Source organism: Myodes glareolus, chromosome 10 (assembly GCF_982192425.1).
Source record: "Myodes glareolus chromosome 10, mMyoGla1.1, whole genome shotgun sequence".
NCBI lineage: Eukaryota > Metazoa > Chordata > Mammalia > Rodentia > Cricetidae > Myodes > Myodes glareolus.
The window spans coordinates 10,814,192-10,834,034 of NC_142035.1; the positions used below are offsets into that span (position 1 = coordinate 10,814,192).

The 19,843-nt window shown below is 42.4% G+C and overlaps 1 protein-coding gene and 1 long non-coding RNA gene across 3 annotated transcripts; both read left to right on the top strand.

Annotated features, from left to right (window-relative positions):
• The first annotated feature begins 15 nt into the window (after positions 1–15).
• On the top strand, positions 16–19,451 carry Dpm1 (dolichyl-phosphate mannosyltransferase subunit 1, catalytic). 2 transcript variants are annotated; one of them, XM_048441154.3, is made up of 9 exons: positions 17–203; positions 3,363–3,462; positions 6,262–6,295; positions 9,414–9,490; positions 9,712–9,737; positions 12,660–12,755; positions 16,379–16,447; positions 18,377–18,491; positions 18,905–19,451. In XM_048441154.3, the coding sequence occupies exons 1-9, from the start codon at positions 43–45 to the stop codon at positions 19,007–19,009; spliced, it is 783 nt and encodes a 260-aa protein (XP_048297111.1). In that variant the 5' UTR covers positions 17–42; the 3' UTR covers positions 19,010–19,451. The 2 variants fall into 2 exon arrangements, with proteins under 2 accessions (XP_048297112.1, XP_048297111.1); XM_048441155.3 differs by lacking the exon at positions 16,379–16,447 and having other exon boundaries at positions 16–203.
• LOC146892727 (uncharacterized) lies at positions 9,755–12,258 on the top strand. Its single transcript, XR_015004237.2, has 2 exons — positions 9,755–10,492; positions 11,980–12,258. It is a non-coding gene; the product is annotated as an uncharacterized LOC146892727 (long non-coding RNA).
• Positions 19,452–19,843: the final 392 nt, after the last annotated feature.

The following is a 19,843-nucleotide window of genomic DNA, read 5'->3' on the forward strand; positions in this document are numbered from 1 at the left end:
GGGTGACGCACTTCCGCTTCCGGTGCTTCGCGCAGACCCGTCATGGCCTCCACGGGGGCGAGTCGCCGCGGTGCTGCGTCTCACCGGCCGCCGCAGGCTCGTTCCTCGCGACAGGACAAGTATTCGGTCCTTCTGCCCACCTACAACGAGCGCGAGAACCTGCCACTCATCGTGTGGTTGCTGGTGAAGAGCTTCTCCGAGAGGTAGAAGAAGCTTCTCGCGCGTTGCCGGCCTCGGGCTGCGCGGCGGCGGTTGGCCGTACGAGGAGACCCACCGAGGCCAGGCCTCGGCTCCCGCCCGAGCCTGCTCGAGGCTTTCCCCAGCGAGGAAAGCCATGGCGGACAGCCCCGCGGCTGTCTCCCGTGCGTCTCTCTTTCCCGCCCAGGTCTCTTGCGAGATCTGCGTTTCACTAGTGACGGCTCGCTCTGGCCTCCGCTCCCCCCACCCCCGCCTTTCTCCTGAAAGGACTGGCTCGGCTTTTACTTCGGGGGTGAGGCTGAAACCTGACCTCATCCCTCTCCAGGTGCTCACTATCGGCCGCCAGAGCCGGGCGTCCCGAGCCGGCGCTCTCGCCCGCACCCCGGGGCCGAGCGCTTATGTAAGCTTGATGTTTGCGCTGTCAGGGAAGTGCTGATGAGCAGGCACAGAGCACCCTCGCCCAGCGCAGCGCTGTTTGGCACCAACATTAGGAACTGGATCTTGTTAGTTTGTGTGTTTGCTGTGTTCAGAAACACAGAGCCTTGCTCAGTGCTAGGCAGAGTTCTACTGAGCCCCATTCCTGTCCCTTAGGAACGGGAATTTTGACATTGGAAGTGTTAGCGCAATTTTTTATAAAGGTCTCCTAAGTTAAACTAAGTGAAATGCCTCCTGAGAGCAGTACGGAGTCAGTTGTTTGGCGGCCAGATGAGTGGCATCATGCTGTGGTAATCTTGGGCGATCTTTTCCTATCAGCGTACACAAACGTAATTTTGCAAGTTAGGTAGGATGCCGTAGCAGAGCGCTGTTTATTTAGACTAGTCGTGTCAGAGAACACAGGTTGTTTCCAGAGCTTTTTGTTTGTTTGTTGGCTTTTAAAAGACAAACGAGGATGCTGTGCCCATGTTGTCTAGCAGTCAGAAAAATGCCAAGCTGGGTGGTGCAAAGGAGGCAGAGGCAGACAGATTGTATGTAACAAGTTCAGGTTCAGCTAGGGCTACATTAGCAGCCCCTGTCTCAGAAAAACAAAACAAAATGCTTGATGAGTAGTTTATCTTCCCAGAAAACTTAAACTCACCATACTAATTGGCAAAAGCCATACACTGCCTTGTTTGTTTGAGACAAGTTCTCAGAACTACGTAGTCCTGGCTGGCCTGGAATTCATAACAGCCTGCCTCCTAAAATGCTGGATGGACCTGAAGGTTGCACCACCACTCAGGGTCAGGATTGCTGGGCTTGATGTTGTTATGTTGTTTGTGTATTTGGAGTTGCTATTGTTGTTTTCATTTTGTTTTAAGTCTTTGGTGTTTTGAGACAGGGTTTCTTTTTGTAGCCCTGACTGCCCTGAAACTCATTCTTATAAACCAGGCTGACCTCAAACTTGGAGATCTACCTGCCTCTGCCTCCCAAGTGGGATTAAAGGCTTGCTACCACCACTGGCCAGGCTTGGGAGTGTTCTTTTGATTATATCTGAATAAAAATCAGTTTGCATATAGTGGCCCTTCCATGGGTAATAACATGCTTTTTTCATTAGGTTTTATTTTTTAAATTGGTTCTGCCAGCTTTTTCCAAATTAGAGAATTTAACTGTAACATTTTGATATGCTCTGACTTTGTATACTGTTTTTACGGTATTTTTGCCCTGTTTAATTTATGAGTCCAACACTCTGTACCTCCCCACTCCAGTTCCCTGCTCCCTTTCATTACATTGTAACCTTGGTCTGTGCTGGAATGCCTCAGCTTCTAAAGTTCTGGGGTACCCTTTTTTGTGGTTTGGGAGTCCATTGTGCTAGAGAATGAAACTCTGCCAATGAAGTGGATGTTCTGAAATCAAAATGAGGTTTAATAGGAATAGCTACATCTCAGATGTGGTTCTTTTTTTTTTTTTTTCATTTATTTGACCCTCTGGCTTGTTTGAAATCAGGAATGGAGGAATTTTGCTTAAGAATGACTTCACAGCAGACAGTGGTGAGCACGCTTTATCACAGCACTCCAGACAAACAGAAAACAGGGCATTGGTGGCATCAAGGCAGAGGCAGGCAGATCTCTGAGTTCAAGGCAAGCCTGGTTTTCAGGATAGGTTCCAAAGCTATACAGAGAAACCCTGTCTCAGACCCCCCCCCCCAAAAAAAAACCAAACAAAAAAAGGCTTCACTTTGTGATGTACCTTTTTCCAAAATCAGCATCTTTTGTGTTGTGGTCAGGGTCCCTACTCGTGTGTGTGTTGTGGGCTGGGCGTGTACACAGGCTAGCAGAGCAGAGAACACCTGCTGCCTTTCTCTTTCACTCTCGACTTTGAATTGTTTGAAACAGGGTCTCTCTTGGCTTAGAGCTTTTCTTACTTGGAGGCTTTCAATCTCCCACCCACCCCCAGTGCTGGAGTTACAGGAGTGCTTAGTTATACCCATTCTTGTAGCTGCTAGAGATCCAAATTCAGGTCCTGTTGCTTGTATAACAAGTGCTGTTACCCACCAAGCCATCTCCCCAGTCCCTGTTGCACCTGTTCTTGACTTTGAGGTTTTGTTTCTTCCCTGCCAAGTTTGCCGGGGCTAACTTTCACAACCTTTAACAGTCTGTTGTTTCCTGGTTGATTTCCAACCAAACAGGGGCAAGAGGAAGGTGTTGCTTCCTTTTCCTTCCCCTTTATGTCTTATGTAAAAGGGGGTGGGTGGGTAATGGTGATTATGTGTACAGCAGGTAGGATTTATCCTCAAGACAACAAATGTTCATTGGTTTTTAGAGTAGAAACTATTCTGTGAATATAATGGAAAGTAAATTTAGGAGTGAAATAGCCAGTCAGTGGTGGCTCACACCTTTAATCCCAGCACTCTGGAGGCAGAGGCAGGTGGGTCTCTTAAATTGCAGGACAGCCTGGTCCAGGGCTACACAAAGAAACCCTATCTTGAAAAACCAAAAAAATAAAAATAAAAGTGAAATCAAGTCAGATAAATTTCAGGTTTTTTTAATGTAAATTTGCTAGTGTCATTTAAAGTATTGTTTTGCTTTGTTTATTTTGAAATAGGGTCTCTGGTATTGCAGGCTGTCTATGAAAGTCACTAGAGCTGAAATGACCTTGAATATCCTGACTCTCCTGACTTTCAACTTAAGTTACTTAAAAATTGGAGAGATTATCACCCAACATTAATATAAATTTAAATTTTATTTTAGTGCGATCAACTATGAAATTATAATCATAGATGATGGAAGCCCAGATGGGACAAGAGAAGTTGCTGAACAACTGGAAAAGATCTATGGGCCAGACAGAATTGTAAGTCACAGACCCTTTCCTTTCTCTGTTGGGGAAGGGTGGTAAGGAGCAAAGTCTGGAAAGAAGAGAGGCAACAGACCCTTTTGAGATCAAAATTATGTATCTGATATGTAGACTAGTAGTAATTTTGCAACAAAAGAGTGGGCTTTACCTCTGGGCTTATGATGGATTCTAAAGATAAATTTTCTTAAAACATTGAAATATGATACTGTGTTGGGAGATATGTTATAGAACTGATCAGGAAATGGTTCTTGGGTTTCTGTCTTGCTCACTCCCTTCTCTGGGCCTGCATATGCTTTGTGCACAGTACTGCCTGTAGCTCGGAAATTGTAGGTAAAAAAGGTGATTGTTGGCAGAGAGACAGCAGGGCTTGAGGCAGTTACATTTCTTCCTATAGAGTGAGTGGGGGGAATACTTCCAGAATCTCAAAATCCCAGACTTGACATTCTCACTCCACCATAGGCCTGTGCTCCTGGAGGAGCGACCTGGGCAGACACAGAGGCAAGTTTATAGTGGCTTCATGAATTCGATATCATTTTGAAACAGAGTTAGATCTTACTAGAAGATATTTTTAATATAATTACTAAAAGGTGTTCCAAGCTTCATTTGTAGAAGATATTCTTACTATAGATTTTAAGTATGATGGTGAGAGAGGGGTATGTGGGCTGGAGAAAGCTCTTGCTCTTCTATAAGGACCTGAGTTCAGATCTTAGTACCCACATCAGGCAACTCAGGTGCCTGTAACCCCAGCACACAAACACACATGAACACCTGGCTTCACTAACAGTTGTTGTGAATTGTTTTATTTGTGAATTCTGCTTTGGATAGCTTGGATCAAAAGCTATCTGAATACAGATTTATAAAACATGTTTTGGTGTTAGCTGTGCAGTGTCATTTGTGTTTGCAGTTCATTACAGTCCAGGATTTCTTGGTTAGCACATATTGCTGAACGATTGCTGTGGGAACCTGCCCTGTTTATTGTAGATGTTTAGTGGCATCTCTGGCCTCTACCCACAAGACGCTATGTTGACAGAGGTTTCTGTCCCACCCGGTCCCAAAGAAACACACAGAGGCCTACGTTAATTATAAACTGGTTGGCCTAGTAGCTCAGGCGTCTTATTAACTAAGTCTTACATCTTTAATTAGCCCATAATTCTTGTCTGTGTTAGCCACATGGTTTGGTACATTTTATCAGTGAGGCATTCTCATCTTGTTTCCTCTGCATCTGGGTGATGACTGCAGACTGAGCCTTTCCTCTTCCCAGAATTCTCCTGTTTTGGTCATCCCACCTATACTTTCTGTCTGGCTACTGGCCAATCAGCATTTTAAACCAATACAAGTGATAATTTATTACAGGGTACAAAGACCATTGTCCCACAGCAATGCCAGTAGCAATTTCCCTCCCTTCTTGGCAACCTAAAATGCATGTGATATTGTTATTTGTCCCCTTGGGGACAACATTGTCCCTTTTCTGGATAGAAAACCATTGTCAGAGAAACATAGCCTCTGGAGACTCTCTGGATACTTGTCTTTTAAGAAATGGTAGTTGATCAACATAGGAAAACTAGAGCCTTTTCCCTGTGGTAATGGGGAATTGAACCTAGGGCCTCATATGCTAGGCAGATGCTCTATTCTACCATTGAGCTGTATCCCCAACCCTCTAGACAGAGTCTTACCAATAAGTTGTCCATGGTGGCCTCAACACATACCTTTCTGGATGTAGTGGTATACTGTTTTAGTCCCAACACTCAAGAAAAAGGCAGAGACAAGTAGATCTCTGAGTTCATGACCAATCTGATCTACATAGCAAGTTTCAGGCAAGCCAAAGGTACATAGTCAGAACCTGTCTCAACAGTAAACGAACAAAACACAAGGAGAAAATTTGCATTTATAATCATTATTTCCCTGGATAGCCAGACAGTCCTCCTTTCTCCTCCCACCCCCCTCGGGGCCCAGGCTGGCCTGAAACTCATTGCACTTTTCCTGCTTCAGCTTTCCAGGTGCTGGAACTGCAGGTGTAAACCTTACAACTATAATAACTAACACGTATTTATTATTTTATGACTGGTTGTTTCTGTTGTTTTAGAGTTTTGTTTGTTTTAAGTTTGAGGACAATTTTTTTAAGGTTTAAAAGAAGACTTCAGGGTGAGTAAACTGTAAGTCTTGGCAGCTGCATGGAAGAGGAAGATGGAGTAAAGGAATACAGAAGACAGAAAAGAGCTGCAGAGAGACTGTTGAACTAGCTGGCGTGATGACTACTTTCTTGCTTTGTTGTTAGATATAGGCATCCTAATGTCTGGGTTGGCTCAGCCTTTCTGAGCTTGAGCTCCTGGCTCCTAGCTCTGCCTCCCAAACACTGGCACTGCTTGTGTTACACTGTAGTCTATACAGTGCAGAGGAGAGCAGGATTGGTGGTGTTACACTGTAGTCTATACAGTGCAGAGGAGAGCAGGATTGGTGGTGTTACATTGTAGTCTATACAGTGCTGAGGAGAGGGAGAGGGATTGCTGGTATTACACTGTAGTCTACACAGTGCTAAGAAGGGTTGGGGTCTCCGTGATAGTAGGCTTCATCGCCAGCCCCCAAACGCCTTTTTAATTTTGGGCAAAAATGTTGAATATACTCTGCTTCAAGGTCTAATAAAGTCAACTAATCTTTTTAAATGATTTTGCACTTATAGTAACAAACTTAAGAAATGATTCTTGAAACTATAGTCTTGAGTATGCATTTATAGGAGTAAAATAAAATTTAAAATATTTTTGTCTTTTTGTGTTGATTTGTTGTTTCTTTTTCTTGCAGCTCCTAAGACCACGGGAGAAAAAGCTGGGCCTTGGTAGGTGGGGGCTTTAACCCTTTCCTGTTACCTGCCCTAGTCATATTTGCCACTGTTTTCCCAGTTTGGAAAAAGACTCTAGTACAGTCAACCTTGAGTGATCTCCACGACATCCTAATGGTTTTACTTGGGTTGGCTGTATCAATCAGGACCGACTCAGCGAACCATAAGCCGTTGTAATTCTGTCCAAATCAGATATTTAGTACAGGGATTCTAGTTAACAAGGAAATCATTGTTCAGAAGCCTGATTTAAAACTGACTAGTGAGGGGCTGCAGTGGGCAGGAGGCTGGAGGGTACAGAGGGATAGGACTCAGAAACCTGGTTAGTTTAGAGGAAGGACTAGGTGGGTGTGGAGCTGCTCAGCTGACACTAGATGCCATGCAGAGGGGGTTACTTAGGTGTCCCTGATTTCTCCTGGCGCTCTTTACTTGTGCCTCCCAAAACTCTGGAACACAAGTGACAAGAACCTGGGAAGTGGGGTTCTGTATAATGTAGCTTGGATAAAGGAAGAGCCAGGGAATGTGTCTGAGGATATACATCTGGGACCAGTTATATACTTTGCAAAGTCTTTAAATGGTAAGTCTAAAAGGTGATTATTTCTAAGAATGAAAAGGTTTTCACCTTAAACAGAACATTTTAGAGCAGTAATTCTCAACCTTCCTAATGCTTTGACCCTTTAATACAGTTTCTCATGTCATGGCGACCCCAATGATAAAATTATTTCATTGCTACTTTATAACATTTTTCTTCTGTTATTAATTGTAATGTAAATATCTGGTATGCCAGGATATCTGATACTAAATCCTTGTTGAAAGGGTTGTTTGACCCCCAAAGTGGTCGAGACCCACGTGGTTTGAAAACCGCTCGCTGTTCTAGAGTATTTCAGATGAGCCCAGTGGTTCTGAGAGGAAACTTGAAATGCCTTCGATTCATAGTCCTTAACAGAGGAAGCTGTTATCTTAAGGCTGGGGACATGGCTCCGTAGTTAAAGAAAGTACTTGCCAATACATGAGGGCCACAGTTCAGATCTCCAGAAATTCTGGGTGTATGTGGTGTATGTGGTGGCTCACCTGTATGTAATTCAACCCCAGAACGAGGAGTGAGACTAGGCACATCAGTGAGCTCTGAATTTGATTGAGAAACCCTGCATTAGTAATGAGGTAAGAGAAGGCTTGAGTTTGACTTCGGATCTCCACATGCTTACACATGCATACCTCATTCCCACAAAGAGGGAAAGCATGCATACTTCAAACACACATGGATAAGAGAAAAGAAAAGGTTTCTGTCCTGAAGAATGAACTTGCTAGCAGCATCAAGTGCTTGAGCTTCTAAATCCATGGATTCTCTGATACTGAATGATCTGGAAAATGCCACCAAAAAGAGCCAGAGTTTTTGAGCAGTCAGTGAAAACATTAGAGTCAGTCAGTCGGAGTTGTTCGGAAAGCTCAGCACTCTAAATTAGATGTTTGTGATGTTTTGTCTTTAAAACTTGTTTCTGCTTTCATTGATCTCAGTAACTGTCCACACTGTGACACTAGCCTCTGTGTACAGTGTACAAGGTTCAGATAAGAAACTTGGAATTTCTACATCTCAAACATGTCATTTTTCAGGAGTTGGGACGTTGAAAAGCCTCCCTAACCACGTTTGGTGGTGCATGCCTTTAATCTCAGCACTCGGAAGTAGATGCAGGTGGATCTTTATGAGTTTGAGACCAGCCTAGTCTACATAACAAATTCCAGACAACATAGTGTGAAATCCTGTCTCCAAAAAAAAAGTCAGGAAGTCTCTCATTTTGAAATGTTCAACTGGTATCAGTCATTGAAACCAGGCTGCTGTGGATTGTGATGGTGCTTGGGATAGAGAGTGCAGGGGTTCTCAGTCATCCCAATATAGCTAGTCAGGCAAGCCCTGAATGGGAGACTCTGCACAGATATGGCAAAATATGATAGCTGGGCCCCTGTCCACGTGTTCTAGGGGGGCCTAGTGTGCCTGACAAAATGCAAGTTGACCTTCAGTAGACAGCTCTTTGGAACCTGACTTGGAGTGGAGGGAAACTGGCTGGGAAATGAAACTGGGACCAGAAGGTAATGCCTAGAGCAACAGGAAGGTGGAGGCCGAGTAGTGAAAGATTGAGCTAGGGCTGTACAAGCAGTGTGCCTTGTCACAGTGGGGAGTCGCTGGCAGAAACAGGAATTCAGAGCCTTCCCTGGGCGTGAGTGGCACAGTCAGACACCTGGTGCCATTACTGCGCAGTAGCTTGTTAGAGGGCCAGGACGTGTTGGGGGGGGGTCATTGGAATATGTTTGAGGTTTAAGAAATAGTTAAGATGGCGTGGCTAGAATCTGATGTGTACATATGGAACTCTGAGAAACCTGGCCTCTGTCTCAGGAAGACACTAAAGCGTTAGCAAGAAGGTTTGGTGTTTGGGGGTTATTTTTGGGCGGAGGGGGGACAGGGAGCATAAGCATTTAATGATGTTTATATAATCTGAAACTTTGGAAGCTTGGCATAATGGCTCTTAGCTTGAGATGGAGGCAGAAGGATCTCCTGAGTTCAAGGAATGAAACCCCCACCTAGCCCCCCTTCAAAAAAAAAAAAAGAGACTTTTGTATTAAACTTTTTTTTTTTTTGCTAATTTTAAATATAAGGGTGGTTGGGTTTTTGTTTTTTAAGTTGGCCTCAGAATGGAAGATGGGTGGCCAACTATCTTCTTGATTCTCTTTGTAATACAAGGGTAAAGCCCTGCTGAACGTGGAGAGTTAACAGCTGGTTAGGGTCACTTTTTGAAGACAGATGTTTGCTTTTAGGATGCAAAGTGATTTCTTTTCCTATTTAAATGTAGATCTAAGCCTTTCAGGCTTTTTGTTTTTCAAATTTTATATATGAGTGTTTTGCCTCTGTGTATGTCTATGCTCATGTGCATGAATTGTCTGCAGAGGCCAGAACAAGGCAGCAGATCCACTGAAGCCGGAGTTACAGTGGTTATGAGCTGCCATATCAGTGCTGAGACTAGAACCAGGTCTTCTGGAAGAGCAGCCAGTGCTCTTAACCGCTAAGCCAGCTCTCCAAGCCCTTCTGGTTATTTTTGTTAATGGGTCTAACTACTTTCATTTTTAGGAACTGCCTATATTCATGGAATAAAACATGCCACAGGAAACTATGTCATCATTATGGATGCTGACCTCTCACACCATGTAAGTGGCTTCCCCACTCTCTGTTCTGTTTTATTCTATGTTGAGATGGCTTTACTATGTCATCTAGACTAGTCTAAAAAGTGCGGGGATTCCCCTACTTTATGCACTGAATGCTAAGATCACAGGTATGCACTACCACACCTAGTTTGCCTTTCTTGATTAGGTGTTTATGAGACTTGTCATATGTTGCTGACTTACTGTTTATTCTTTCCAAATTTCAGCCCAAATTTATACCTGAATTTATCAGGTAGGTACTGTTTCTAGTATTTTTTTTTTGGTGGTGGTGGTGGGGAAACAGCCCTTTTTTTAAATTTATATTTTACATATGAGTGCTCTATGTGAGCACCCTGCATAGCAGAGGAGGGCATCCTTTTACAGATGGACTATACGTCATCATGTGATTGCTAAGAATTAACTCAGAATCTCTGGAAGAACAGCCACTGCTCTTAACTGCTGAGCCATCTTTTCAGCCTTGTTTCTAATATTCCTAATATTAGAAATTTAAGATTCAGTTTGTTTGTTCATTTAAAATATACATGCCACTTTAACTTTTCTATAAAAATTTAACTAACATAGAGATTTGAAACTCATAAATATAGACCTGTGACTAAATGACTTATGTTAGGAGCTGTTAGGAACCATCAATGGGTGGTTCTATTCTCTTTTCTTTCAGAACATGGAAAAGATGAAGTCCTTGTTGTCTAGAACTAGGCTTGACTTATTATAGTCAAAGACCATAAACCATAGGATTTGGTCCAGGAGTACCAGGATTCTAGACATCTTGACTCCACAATGTAATCCCTCACTGCATTGTCAGTCAGCGACCACAGCTTAAAAGAGGGAATTAAAGGAAATCATTTCCATGTGGCCAGTAAAGCATGAGAGAAGTCCATCCTGTTGGGATCGTGAAGGTGCCTGTCACCAGTTAAGTCTGTCAGAGGTGGAGGCTTTTAAAAAACCAGTAAAATGATAAGCTGGACATGTGTGATGCTGCTGAAGGAGGTGAGTCATGGACAGAGCCTCTCTAGGAAGTAAGTGTGGGAATACATCATCAAGATGCATGAGCTTTGTCTTAGCCATTTTAGTATATTCCATTTGAAAGTCTGAGCATGCTGATTATTTTAAAGAAATTTAATTCTGGCGTTACTGGTTGTGATTCTGTTGAGGTGAGACAGTGAAAACAGTTCCTGTCCTAGTCAGGTTTATATTGCTATGACAAACACCATGACCAGAAGCAACTTAGGGAGGAGAGGGTCTTGTTTCAGAATTTTTTATTATACTATGTGAAGATGTGTCACTGTGATTTGTTTACCAAAAAGCTGAATGGCCAATAGCTAGGCAGGAGAGGTTATGGGGGACTTCCAGGAAGAGAGGAACTGGGGAAGGGAGGGGATGAATCTAGGCTCAGGAATTTTGCCAGTAAGACACAGAAAGTTAGACATACAGAATGGAGGAGCAGTAAAGAGCCACGTGACAGAATGTAGATTAATAGAAACAGGTTACTTTAACTTAGAGGAGCTAGTTGGGAAGAAGCCTGAACCAAATTGATAAGTCTTCGTGTCATTATCAGGGAGCTGGCGGTACCAAAAAAACTCCTGACAACAGGATTTATTTCATCTTGCATCCCAGGTCACATGCCATCACTGAGAAAAGTCAGGGCAGGAACTGAAACAGGAGCCATAGAGGAACACTGTATAACTGACCTTTTAGCCTGCTTTCTTATGTACCTCAAAACTGCTGCCCAGGGATGCCACCAGCTACAGTAGGCTAGGCTCTTCCTCAGCAATCATCAATCATGAACTACCCCATTGGCCTGTTCACAGACTAGTCTGATGGAAGCATTTTCTTAGTTGGGGTTTCTTTTTCTCTAATGACTCTAGCTTCTATCAAGGTAATAAAAAACAACCAGTATTTGAGTTGAATGGGACTATTTTTGCAAGTGTCAAAAATGGTACATGCCTTTAATCCCAGCAGGGAGGCAGAGGCAGGCGAATCTCTGAGTTTGTGGCCAGCCTGGTCTACAAGAACTAGTTCCAGGACAGGCACCAAAACTACAGAGAAATCTTGTCTTAAAAAAAAAAGTGGACTTGCTAGACATAGTGGCACAAGCCTTTAATCCCAGCACTAGGGAGACAGAAGCAAACTGAACTGATCATTGTCGTTCAGTGCCAGCCTAGTCAACGTAGTATTCTAGGACAACCAGGGTTACATGGACTCTGTCTCAACACGGGGAAGGTGAAGCACTGGGCACAGCGACAACGACTGTAATCTCAGCATTGCTGAAGCAGTGGCCGGAAAAGTGCTATAAATTTAAGGCCAGCCTGGACTATATAGTGAGACCTTGTTTTTATTATTATTAGTGTTGTTTGTCCCAGTCTAAGAATCAGAAAGGTTTCTATTGATTTATGCTGATACTTACTTGGATTGTAAGTTAATGATTACAACAAAACTCTTAGTGGGAAAATGGATGTCTTGTTGTTTTGTATAAGGAACAACAACCCTGGAGGTTCCTGCCCTTTCCTGCAGAAGAGGCCTGGGCAGTGGAGAAGGGCTTGGAGCCAGCATGTGGTACAGTCAGCAGATAGAATCCCTGGGCTCATGCTTCAGTATAAGAAAAATAAAGAGACTGAAGAGATGGCTTACTGGTCACAAGCACTAACTGCTCTTCCTGAAGACCGAGTTTAATTCCCAACACCCATGTGGCAGCTTACTACCAGTCTGTAACTTCAGTTCCAGGAGACCGAGCTCCTTCTTCTGGCCAAACATGGTATGCTGACATGCAGGCAGGCAGAACACCCATACACATAAAACTTTTTAAAATTTTTAATAAAACTCACTAGTCAATGTTAGCGCAAACACATTTAATTCCAGCACTCGGGAGGCAGAGGCAGGTGGATCTCTCTGAGTTCAAGACCAGCCTGGTCTATAGAGCAAGTTCCAGGACAGGCAGGGCTACACAAGAGAGACCCTGTCTCAAAAAACTTAAAAAAAAAAATTTAATAAAATTCAAGATCAGTTTAGATTTGAAAGACTCATTTGGACAGTCGAGACATCTGTTTGACTTGATGCTTTGCCTCTGCTTCCCTTAAAACATGACTGTGAGGTTTGTGAAGATGGCCTGCTGAAAGCCTAAGAACTTTATCTAATTGAGTTTTTTTTTCCCCCACAGGAAACAAAAGGAGGGTAATTTTGATATTGTCTCTGGAACTCGCTACAAAGGAAATGGGGGTGTTTATGGCTGGGATTTGAAAAGAAAGCTAATCAGGTACATGTGTGTATATGTACATGTTATGTGATTTCTCTACAGGGGAACTATAAAAGTAGATGGAATTCTAGGATTGGATTACCACAGTTAGGGCCTTTGGTGGGTTTGTAGGATCAGGCTATAACTGATGACAAAACTTCCCAGATAAGGTCTTACCTACAGTTTTTCCTTTGCCAAGAGTTTTTCTTTGACTGGGGAGAAATCAGCACTGTATTAGAACCATTGATAGCCCTGGTCTGCAACAGTCAAGTCACTGTTTTGATTGCAGTTTTGTACAATACAGTTTGGGAATAACTGTTTAGTAAATCCAGCACTTGATGATAGCAGCTTTTAAGTCAGACAGACCTTGGTTAAAATTATGTTTCTCAATATTGTATTACCTTGTATATTTGCCTTTTTTAAAGGCTTGCTCATCGTATAGCCAGCATTCTAGTTTTCTGATACTATCTGACAACCCATCTCCAAGTTGAGTAGGATTCCATGGGCTGGCTGGCAGCCCCTCAACTGCCTTCCCCTGGCCTTGAACCTGCAGCTCGCTTCCTTCAACACAGGGTTGGCTAAAATAGCAGGTCACACACCAGGCGGTTAGTGCTGTTGGTTGACTGGGACATCTCAGTTCTGATGGCTGCTTCTGTGTGTACGCGTGTCTGTGTGTGTTTTAGACAGGCCAGGGGCATTGCAACACAGGTGTTTAGGTGTCAGGCACCTTCCACCTTTTATTTTGAGATGGGGTTTCTGCCTGTCTTTGAGTGAGGATTCTGAGGATCCCACTGGTGTCTTAGGCATTTGAGGCCGGCACATTTATGCCTGAGCCATTTCCCCCATGCCCTTCATCTGCTGCTAGGACTCCTAGCAGTAGATCAGTGTTTCTTTAAACACATAGGGGAATAATAGTCTGGCTCTTGGTGTGAAGACCCATAAGAAACTTAGATACCCAGTGTACCCCACTCATTGTCAGGGTGATAGGAAGGAGAGAGTTGTTCCTACCAGTAATATCTTCTGTCACTGCCTCATCTAATTGAAGATTAAGTTCACCTTAGTTGTGGAATCTTGGGGTAGTCATTTAAAACATTTAAGAGACTTAATCTTCTGTGAAATAAAGAGATTGGATAAGTAGTAGTTTTCAATACTGCTAAACACTGAAATCTTAGGAGGAAAGGAACACACACTGCTACTCTGGCCTTCTCAAACCCATTCTACAGACTATATGACCGGGAGTCTCCAGAGGTTGGAGGCAGGCTCAACTGAGGCTAAAAATAAATTATATTAATCTCTAAAGGCATTTTGAACTTGGTCATTCATTCATTCACCTTTTAATTAAAATTAGGGAAGTTAATCATGAGCACATTCTGACCTTTTAGTCATGGCATTTAGTTGCATCTGATAATAGTAGTTACTGTCTGTGATGTATAGCCCCTAGGTCTCCTTAGTGTGGCCCATAATGAATTCAAACACAGATTAAGTGACTTAACACATTTTAATCAAAACATTCTAATTCAAGGTCATACAGGGATTCCACTCGTCCATTAAAAATCCACCATCACTGGGCAGTGTGACAGGTGCCTATTGTCCCCCCATATTCAGAGGCTGAAGCAGGAGGGTGACTTAAATACAGGCTTTGGGGACCAACGTGGGCAGCATAACAGGATTCTGTCTTAAATAAATAGAAAATAAAACAAAATAGAAACATTGTTTGCGGGCTGGAGATGATCATCTAATATGTAGGAAGACCTGACAGTCCCTAGCATATCAACTACATGTAACAACCCATTTCTCTAATCCAGCCACTGAAGTAGGGGCAGGACTAGCCTGGGTAAAAGACTTTGTCTCACACAAAACAAAAGCCCAAACCAAAAATAATCTTACACAGTAATACAGACAGACGCTTCTGTCTTCAGTAGTATTCTATTGCTGTGAAGAGACGCCATTAGTATAACAAATTATAAAGGAAAGCATTTAACTGAAGACTTGCTGACAGTTCAATGAACATCATGGCAGGAAGAAGCATGGCAGCAGGCAGGCAGGCAGGTGGGCAAGTTGGAGCAGAGAGAAAAGGACTGACTGACCCGGGCCTTTCATGAGCTTTTGAAACCTCAAAGCCCACCCCTAGTGACACCCTTCTCCAGCAAGGCCACACCTCCTAATTCTTCCTGAACAGTTCTATCAACTAGGAACCTAGTATTCAAATGTATAAATCTGTGGGGTCATTCTCTTTTAAAGTACCACAACTTCATTCTCATTTTAAAGTGCCACAACAATGTAACATAAGCTCTCTAAAGCTTCTGTTTTAGAGGAAGGCACTGTGTCTTGGAATAGTATCACAGATTTTAGATGCAACTGAAAACTAGAAAAATGTTCATTGGTAGCCATCATCCCAGCTGCTGTCTCTGACATTATGGTGTCTGGTTTGTTTTGGTTTGGTTTGTAGCTCTGACTGTCTTGGGATTTGCTTTGTAGAGGCCCTAATGCCACCAGTGCCCTGGTTTTTTGTTTGTTTGTTTGTTTGTTTGGGGTGTTTTGTTTATTTCTTTTATTTATTTTTGTTTTTTCCCTAAGGAAGCCTTGGTTTTGGGCTTTGGAATGTGATGCTCCACCCTCAAACCTTTCTGAACCTGTGATGCTAAAATGGCCACCCTGCTAAGGTCACATTTTTCAGACCCTTGACGCCATTTGAAATGCTAATATAGCAGTGGGTTCTGTTGGTCTAGAGCCATTGTTGTGGACTGAGTGTTAGAGGAGACCCTCCACCCCCACCCCAGTGTTCTGGAGTCTTTGGGAGGTGATTAGTTGGGAATATAATGGGATGATCCCTTTAATGGAATTAACACCACTCCACCCACTTTTCCCAGCACCTTGCTTTTTTAATTTCTCTACAAAAACTGGAATACATTTCCAGTTTAAGTCAGTGTATAGTGTGTCAGAGTACAATGTATGGTATCCAGATAACACCTGGAGCACACCCCACCACCCACCCCGCTTTTATGCTGTTTTTCTTCAGAGTTTGTGATCCTCCTGCTTTAGCTTCCTGAGTGCTACCATTGTAGACTTGAGCCACCATGCGCGATGTAAAGTCAGTCTCTACTGAAATCTGAAAAAGACACTTCTTATGAAACTTTATCTTTTTCTACCCACAAACTTTATCAAATCTTTTCTGTCAAAGCATTTATAGATTTAAATGACTTATTTTTCTTCCTATCTAAAGTTTGTTTGGAGATAGAGAAGTGAGTTGTGTGTTCGTGTGTGTGTGTGTGTGTGTGTGTGTGTGTGTGTGTGTGTGTGTAAGAGAGACTCGGTGTCTCTTGTAACCCCGGCAGTCATTACCACCCCTGTCCATGCAGTGCTGGGGATGGAGCCCAGGCCTTTATGTATATATGCTGGTAAGCAATCTTGCCCCTGAAGGCAGGGCAGTCACTTTCAGGTTTCTTCTCTATCTTACTTTCTTACATACAAAGTAAAAATTCTACTCTTTCCTGAAAAGTGTCAGATCTCATTGCACTGTCTCTTTGTTTTAGAGAATTAACTTTTGTGTGAAACTGATATCACATTTATTAATGACTAGAATTTGTGACATTGTTTCTCTTGTTACTAAATATATTAATAAGAAAAATCTGATTATTTGGCAGCCGTGGGGCCAATTTTATAACTCAGGTTTTGCTGAGACCGGGAGCATCAGACTTAACAGGAAGCTTCAGGTACAGTATTTCTTCTTTAAAAGGCTGTTAAGAGGCCTTTTAATCCCAGCAGATCTATATGAGTTGAGGACAGCCAGGGCTACACCGAGAGATCCTGCCTTGAAAATCAGAGAGGAGAGAGAGAGAAGTTGTTAGGAGAACTGCTTTCCCAGATGAGCATGTTAATCCCAGTATGCAGGTATGCAGTAGAATCTCAGAGATTGAGGCCAGCCTGGTTTACATAGTAAATTGCAGGACAGCCAGGGCTACATAGAGAGACCCTCAACATCCTGTCTCAACATCCCACACCCTGATTGGTCAGCAGACTGGAACTCCAGAGAACCTTGTTAAAGGCAGTGTGTTAGACTCTTGCTTTCCAAGTCAAATATAGGGCTTTGGCATGCTTGTTTACTTCAGTGCTGGGCTTGGCTGCCCATTGGAAGCATGGCTATTACTGGTGCACTCTGGAGGACAGCATGTGCATATCCCAACCACAGCATCCTTTACAGAAAAGCCTGCAACCCTTACCATTCCTGCTTTTCTATAAATGAGTCTGTGTAGTCTATTTTACCCATGCTTAAAATCTAAAAGATACAGGAACCTAGGGTAAGATTGAAGGAAGAGTTAGTATCTAGATGACTCCCTTCCATTGATCTTCAGAGAATATAGCTATGCCAAATTGTCACTTCAGCGTGCATGTGTGTGCACATGAGAGAGAGACTTAAAATCTAAAAAGAGGTGGTAGCCTCCCTGCCTACTGTTTTAAATAAGTAAAACCCCTTCTAAAGACTGATGCCTCCTGCTGCTTGGATTTCCTGAACAAAAGGGTTGGATTCTGTTCCCCACTTGTCTTCCCCTGCTTACTTTATAAACTAAGTGAGCTACGTGCTTGAATGTCAAGGTGTGCTTGACCTAAGGGATTTGCATACAGCAAGTGCTTGTGACCTCAGTTGTTCACAGAAGTCTGCTGACTGGCCTCCATCCTGTGATGCCTAGTCTAACCTAGCTCACCTATAGTATTAGCTGCTTTTCCTGGGACTACCTCATTGTCCTCAGGACCTTAATCCATGTAGTCAAGCCTGCTAACTGCTGGGCTGCTCATCACTTTGGTACATGTAATAACTTCATCTGTCAGTTCTGCCATTCCAGCATGTCCACTTCAAAAGTAATTTCAAAAGTACAGGTGTTTGTGTATCAGGTGACTAATTTACCATAGTTCATAATATCTGATAGTATAAATCTCAAAAAGACTTTAAGAACCATAGTGGTATATTTGTGTTTTAATAGTTAAAGTTTGCCTGAAGATCAGAGGGCAAAGCAGCCACACTGGTCAACCATACAGGCCAGGGAGTGGTGGCTCACACCTTTAAATCTCAGGACTCGGGGAGACAGAGACAACCAGATCTCTGTTAGTTCAAGGACACCCTGTGCTACACAAGATTAAATCTGTCTAAAAGAGAAACAGAGCTCACCCAAAGGTGATCCCAGCACTTGGGATCCCACACCTTTAATCCCAGGACAAGGGAGGTAGAGAAAGGAGTGATATGGCTGAGCAGAGAGAGGAATATAAAGGGGAAAAGGCAGGAAGGAAGTCAGTGGAGTGTGGAGTTTGAGGATTTGTGGAGACAAGCTCACCCCTTTGGTCTGAAGATTTGGTAAAGTTAAAAGGTTTCTCTAGTGGCTTGGCCGCTTTGCTTTTCTGTTCTTCAGGTTGAACCCCAATATCTGTGTCTGGGGTTTTATTATTTGTGCTACAAATAACTCATTTTCAAAAGTATTCCAGGCTCTTAGCAAGTACTTCTTGCCCAAGACACATGATCACAAACTCTAAGAACTTGTCTATGCAGCAGGGACTACTGAGTTAGATTACAGACACCAGTGAGTTGTGAGTTCAGGATCTGGATGACAGGCAAATGTCCATGTGTTCATAAATGTTCTGTTTTCTTACAGGTTGTACCGAAAAGAAGTTCTACAGAAATTAATAGAAAAATGTGTCTCCAAAGGCTATGTCTTTCAGATGGAGATGATCGTTCGAGCAAGACAGTTGAATTACACCATCGGTGAGGTGAGTGACTATTATGTGTCCTACTCCCCAGAAACAGGTTTACAAAAGCACAGCTTTCCTAGTGCTGAGTTGTCCGTGTCTTAGACTTTTGGTTATTTGGGGTGTCTATATACTACAATGTGAACATTCAGATGGGTTTAAGTGTGGTTTTTCTGGAAATACAAACTGACATTTGAATGGACAAACATCATATTGGGGATCAGTGCTTCTTAGACAACTATAGATTTGGGTTAGATGGCTTATTTTTAGATAATGAATATTCTAAAGGTCAGTTACTTGAAGAACTACGACTATCAATGTCCATGTCAGACTGGTGCTGCAGGTTGAGGATTTGCTCTTGTAATGCTGTAATCCTAACTTGGTGATGCCATCACTTGAAGACTGACTTTAATGTATGTGTATTTTTTAACCAGGTTCCAATATCATTTGTGGATCGAGTTTATGGTGAATCCAAGTTGGGAGGAAATGAAATAGTCTCTTTCCTGAAAGGATTATTGACTCTCTTTGCTACGACATAAAAGAAGCTATTCACTTATAAGTTCTGTGTTCATTTCAATTAAAAGAAAGAGAAGCCCAAGTCACTGATTTTTATCAATGTTCTTTTAACACATGAGCCAAAGGTAAGGTGCATTTCCTACGGATCATTTCTCTGGAGAAACTCCATTTTATATTTCAAATTAAAATTTAAAGCTAATGGTTTAATGAGCAGTGTTCTCAATTTTCATGTACATTGTACTGTATTAAGACCTATAAATAAATGTATATAGGTTTTGTGTAAAAAAAATGTTGCTGCTTTCATCAGATATGTTGGTGCAGAGTTTCTATGAAAAAGAATATGAAATATTCTGTATAACTAGGTTGATATTCTTTCTACCCTGATAATAGAAAGGGAAGGTTATTACAATTATAGGCAGTTTATGTATGAACTGGAAAAAATAAAATAAAATCTCTGACCTTAAAGTACATCTCAGATTTCTGAACCAGATAAATAAAGTAGTGCTCTCTGCATGCAGACTTAGCCTGGTGAGAATGCTTGTCCACTGAAAGCAAACTGCAAAGTGTACATTATGAAGTGGAAAAGAGCTTGGCAGCGGTTGGCTCAGAGCTGGTGTTCTCTTTTTCCTTTTGAGCACTAACTTCTGTTGGAAAGAATATTATTTTATCTTGTTTTAATATCAAAATACTTGTTTTTACATTATTTCAATACCTCCACAAACTTGCCACCATAACACAAATGTATACTATTTTTCTTCATCCAGAAAAATGTTGTACTTGTTAAAATGAAGGATAAGTTGCTCCATGCAACTGGGGCAGGTACTCCATTATCAACCTTTTCTAACTCTTAAAAGTCA

Excerpts from the sequence above, each read along its gene's own strand:
- Dpm1 (XM_048441154.3), top strand. The coding sequence starts at position 43 with ATGGCCTCCACGGGGGCGAGTCGCCGCGGTGCTGCGTCTCACCGGCCG. Across the intron at positions 6,296-9,413 it reads GGAGAAAAAGCTGGGCCTTG|GAACTGCCTATATTCATGGA; the intron begins GTAGGTGGGGGC and ends TTTCATTTTTAG. Across the intron at positions 16,448-18,376 it reads GACTTAACAGGAAGCTTCAG|GTTGTACCGAAAAGAAGTTC; the intron begins GTACAGTATTTC and ends GTTTTCTTACAG.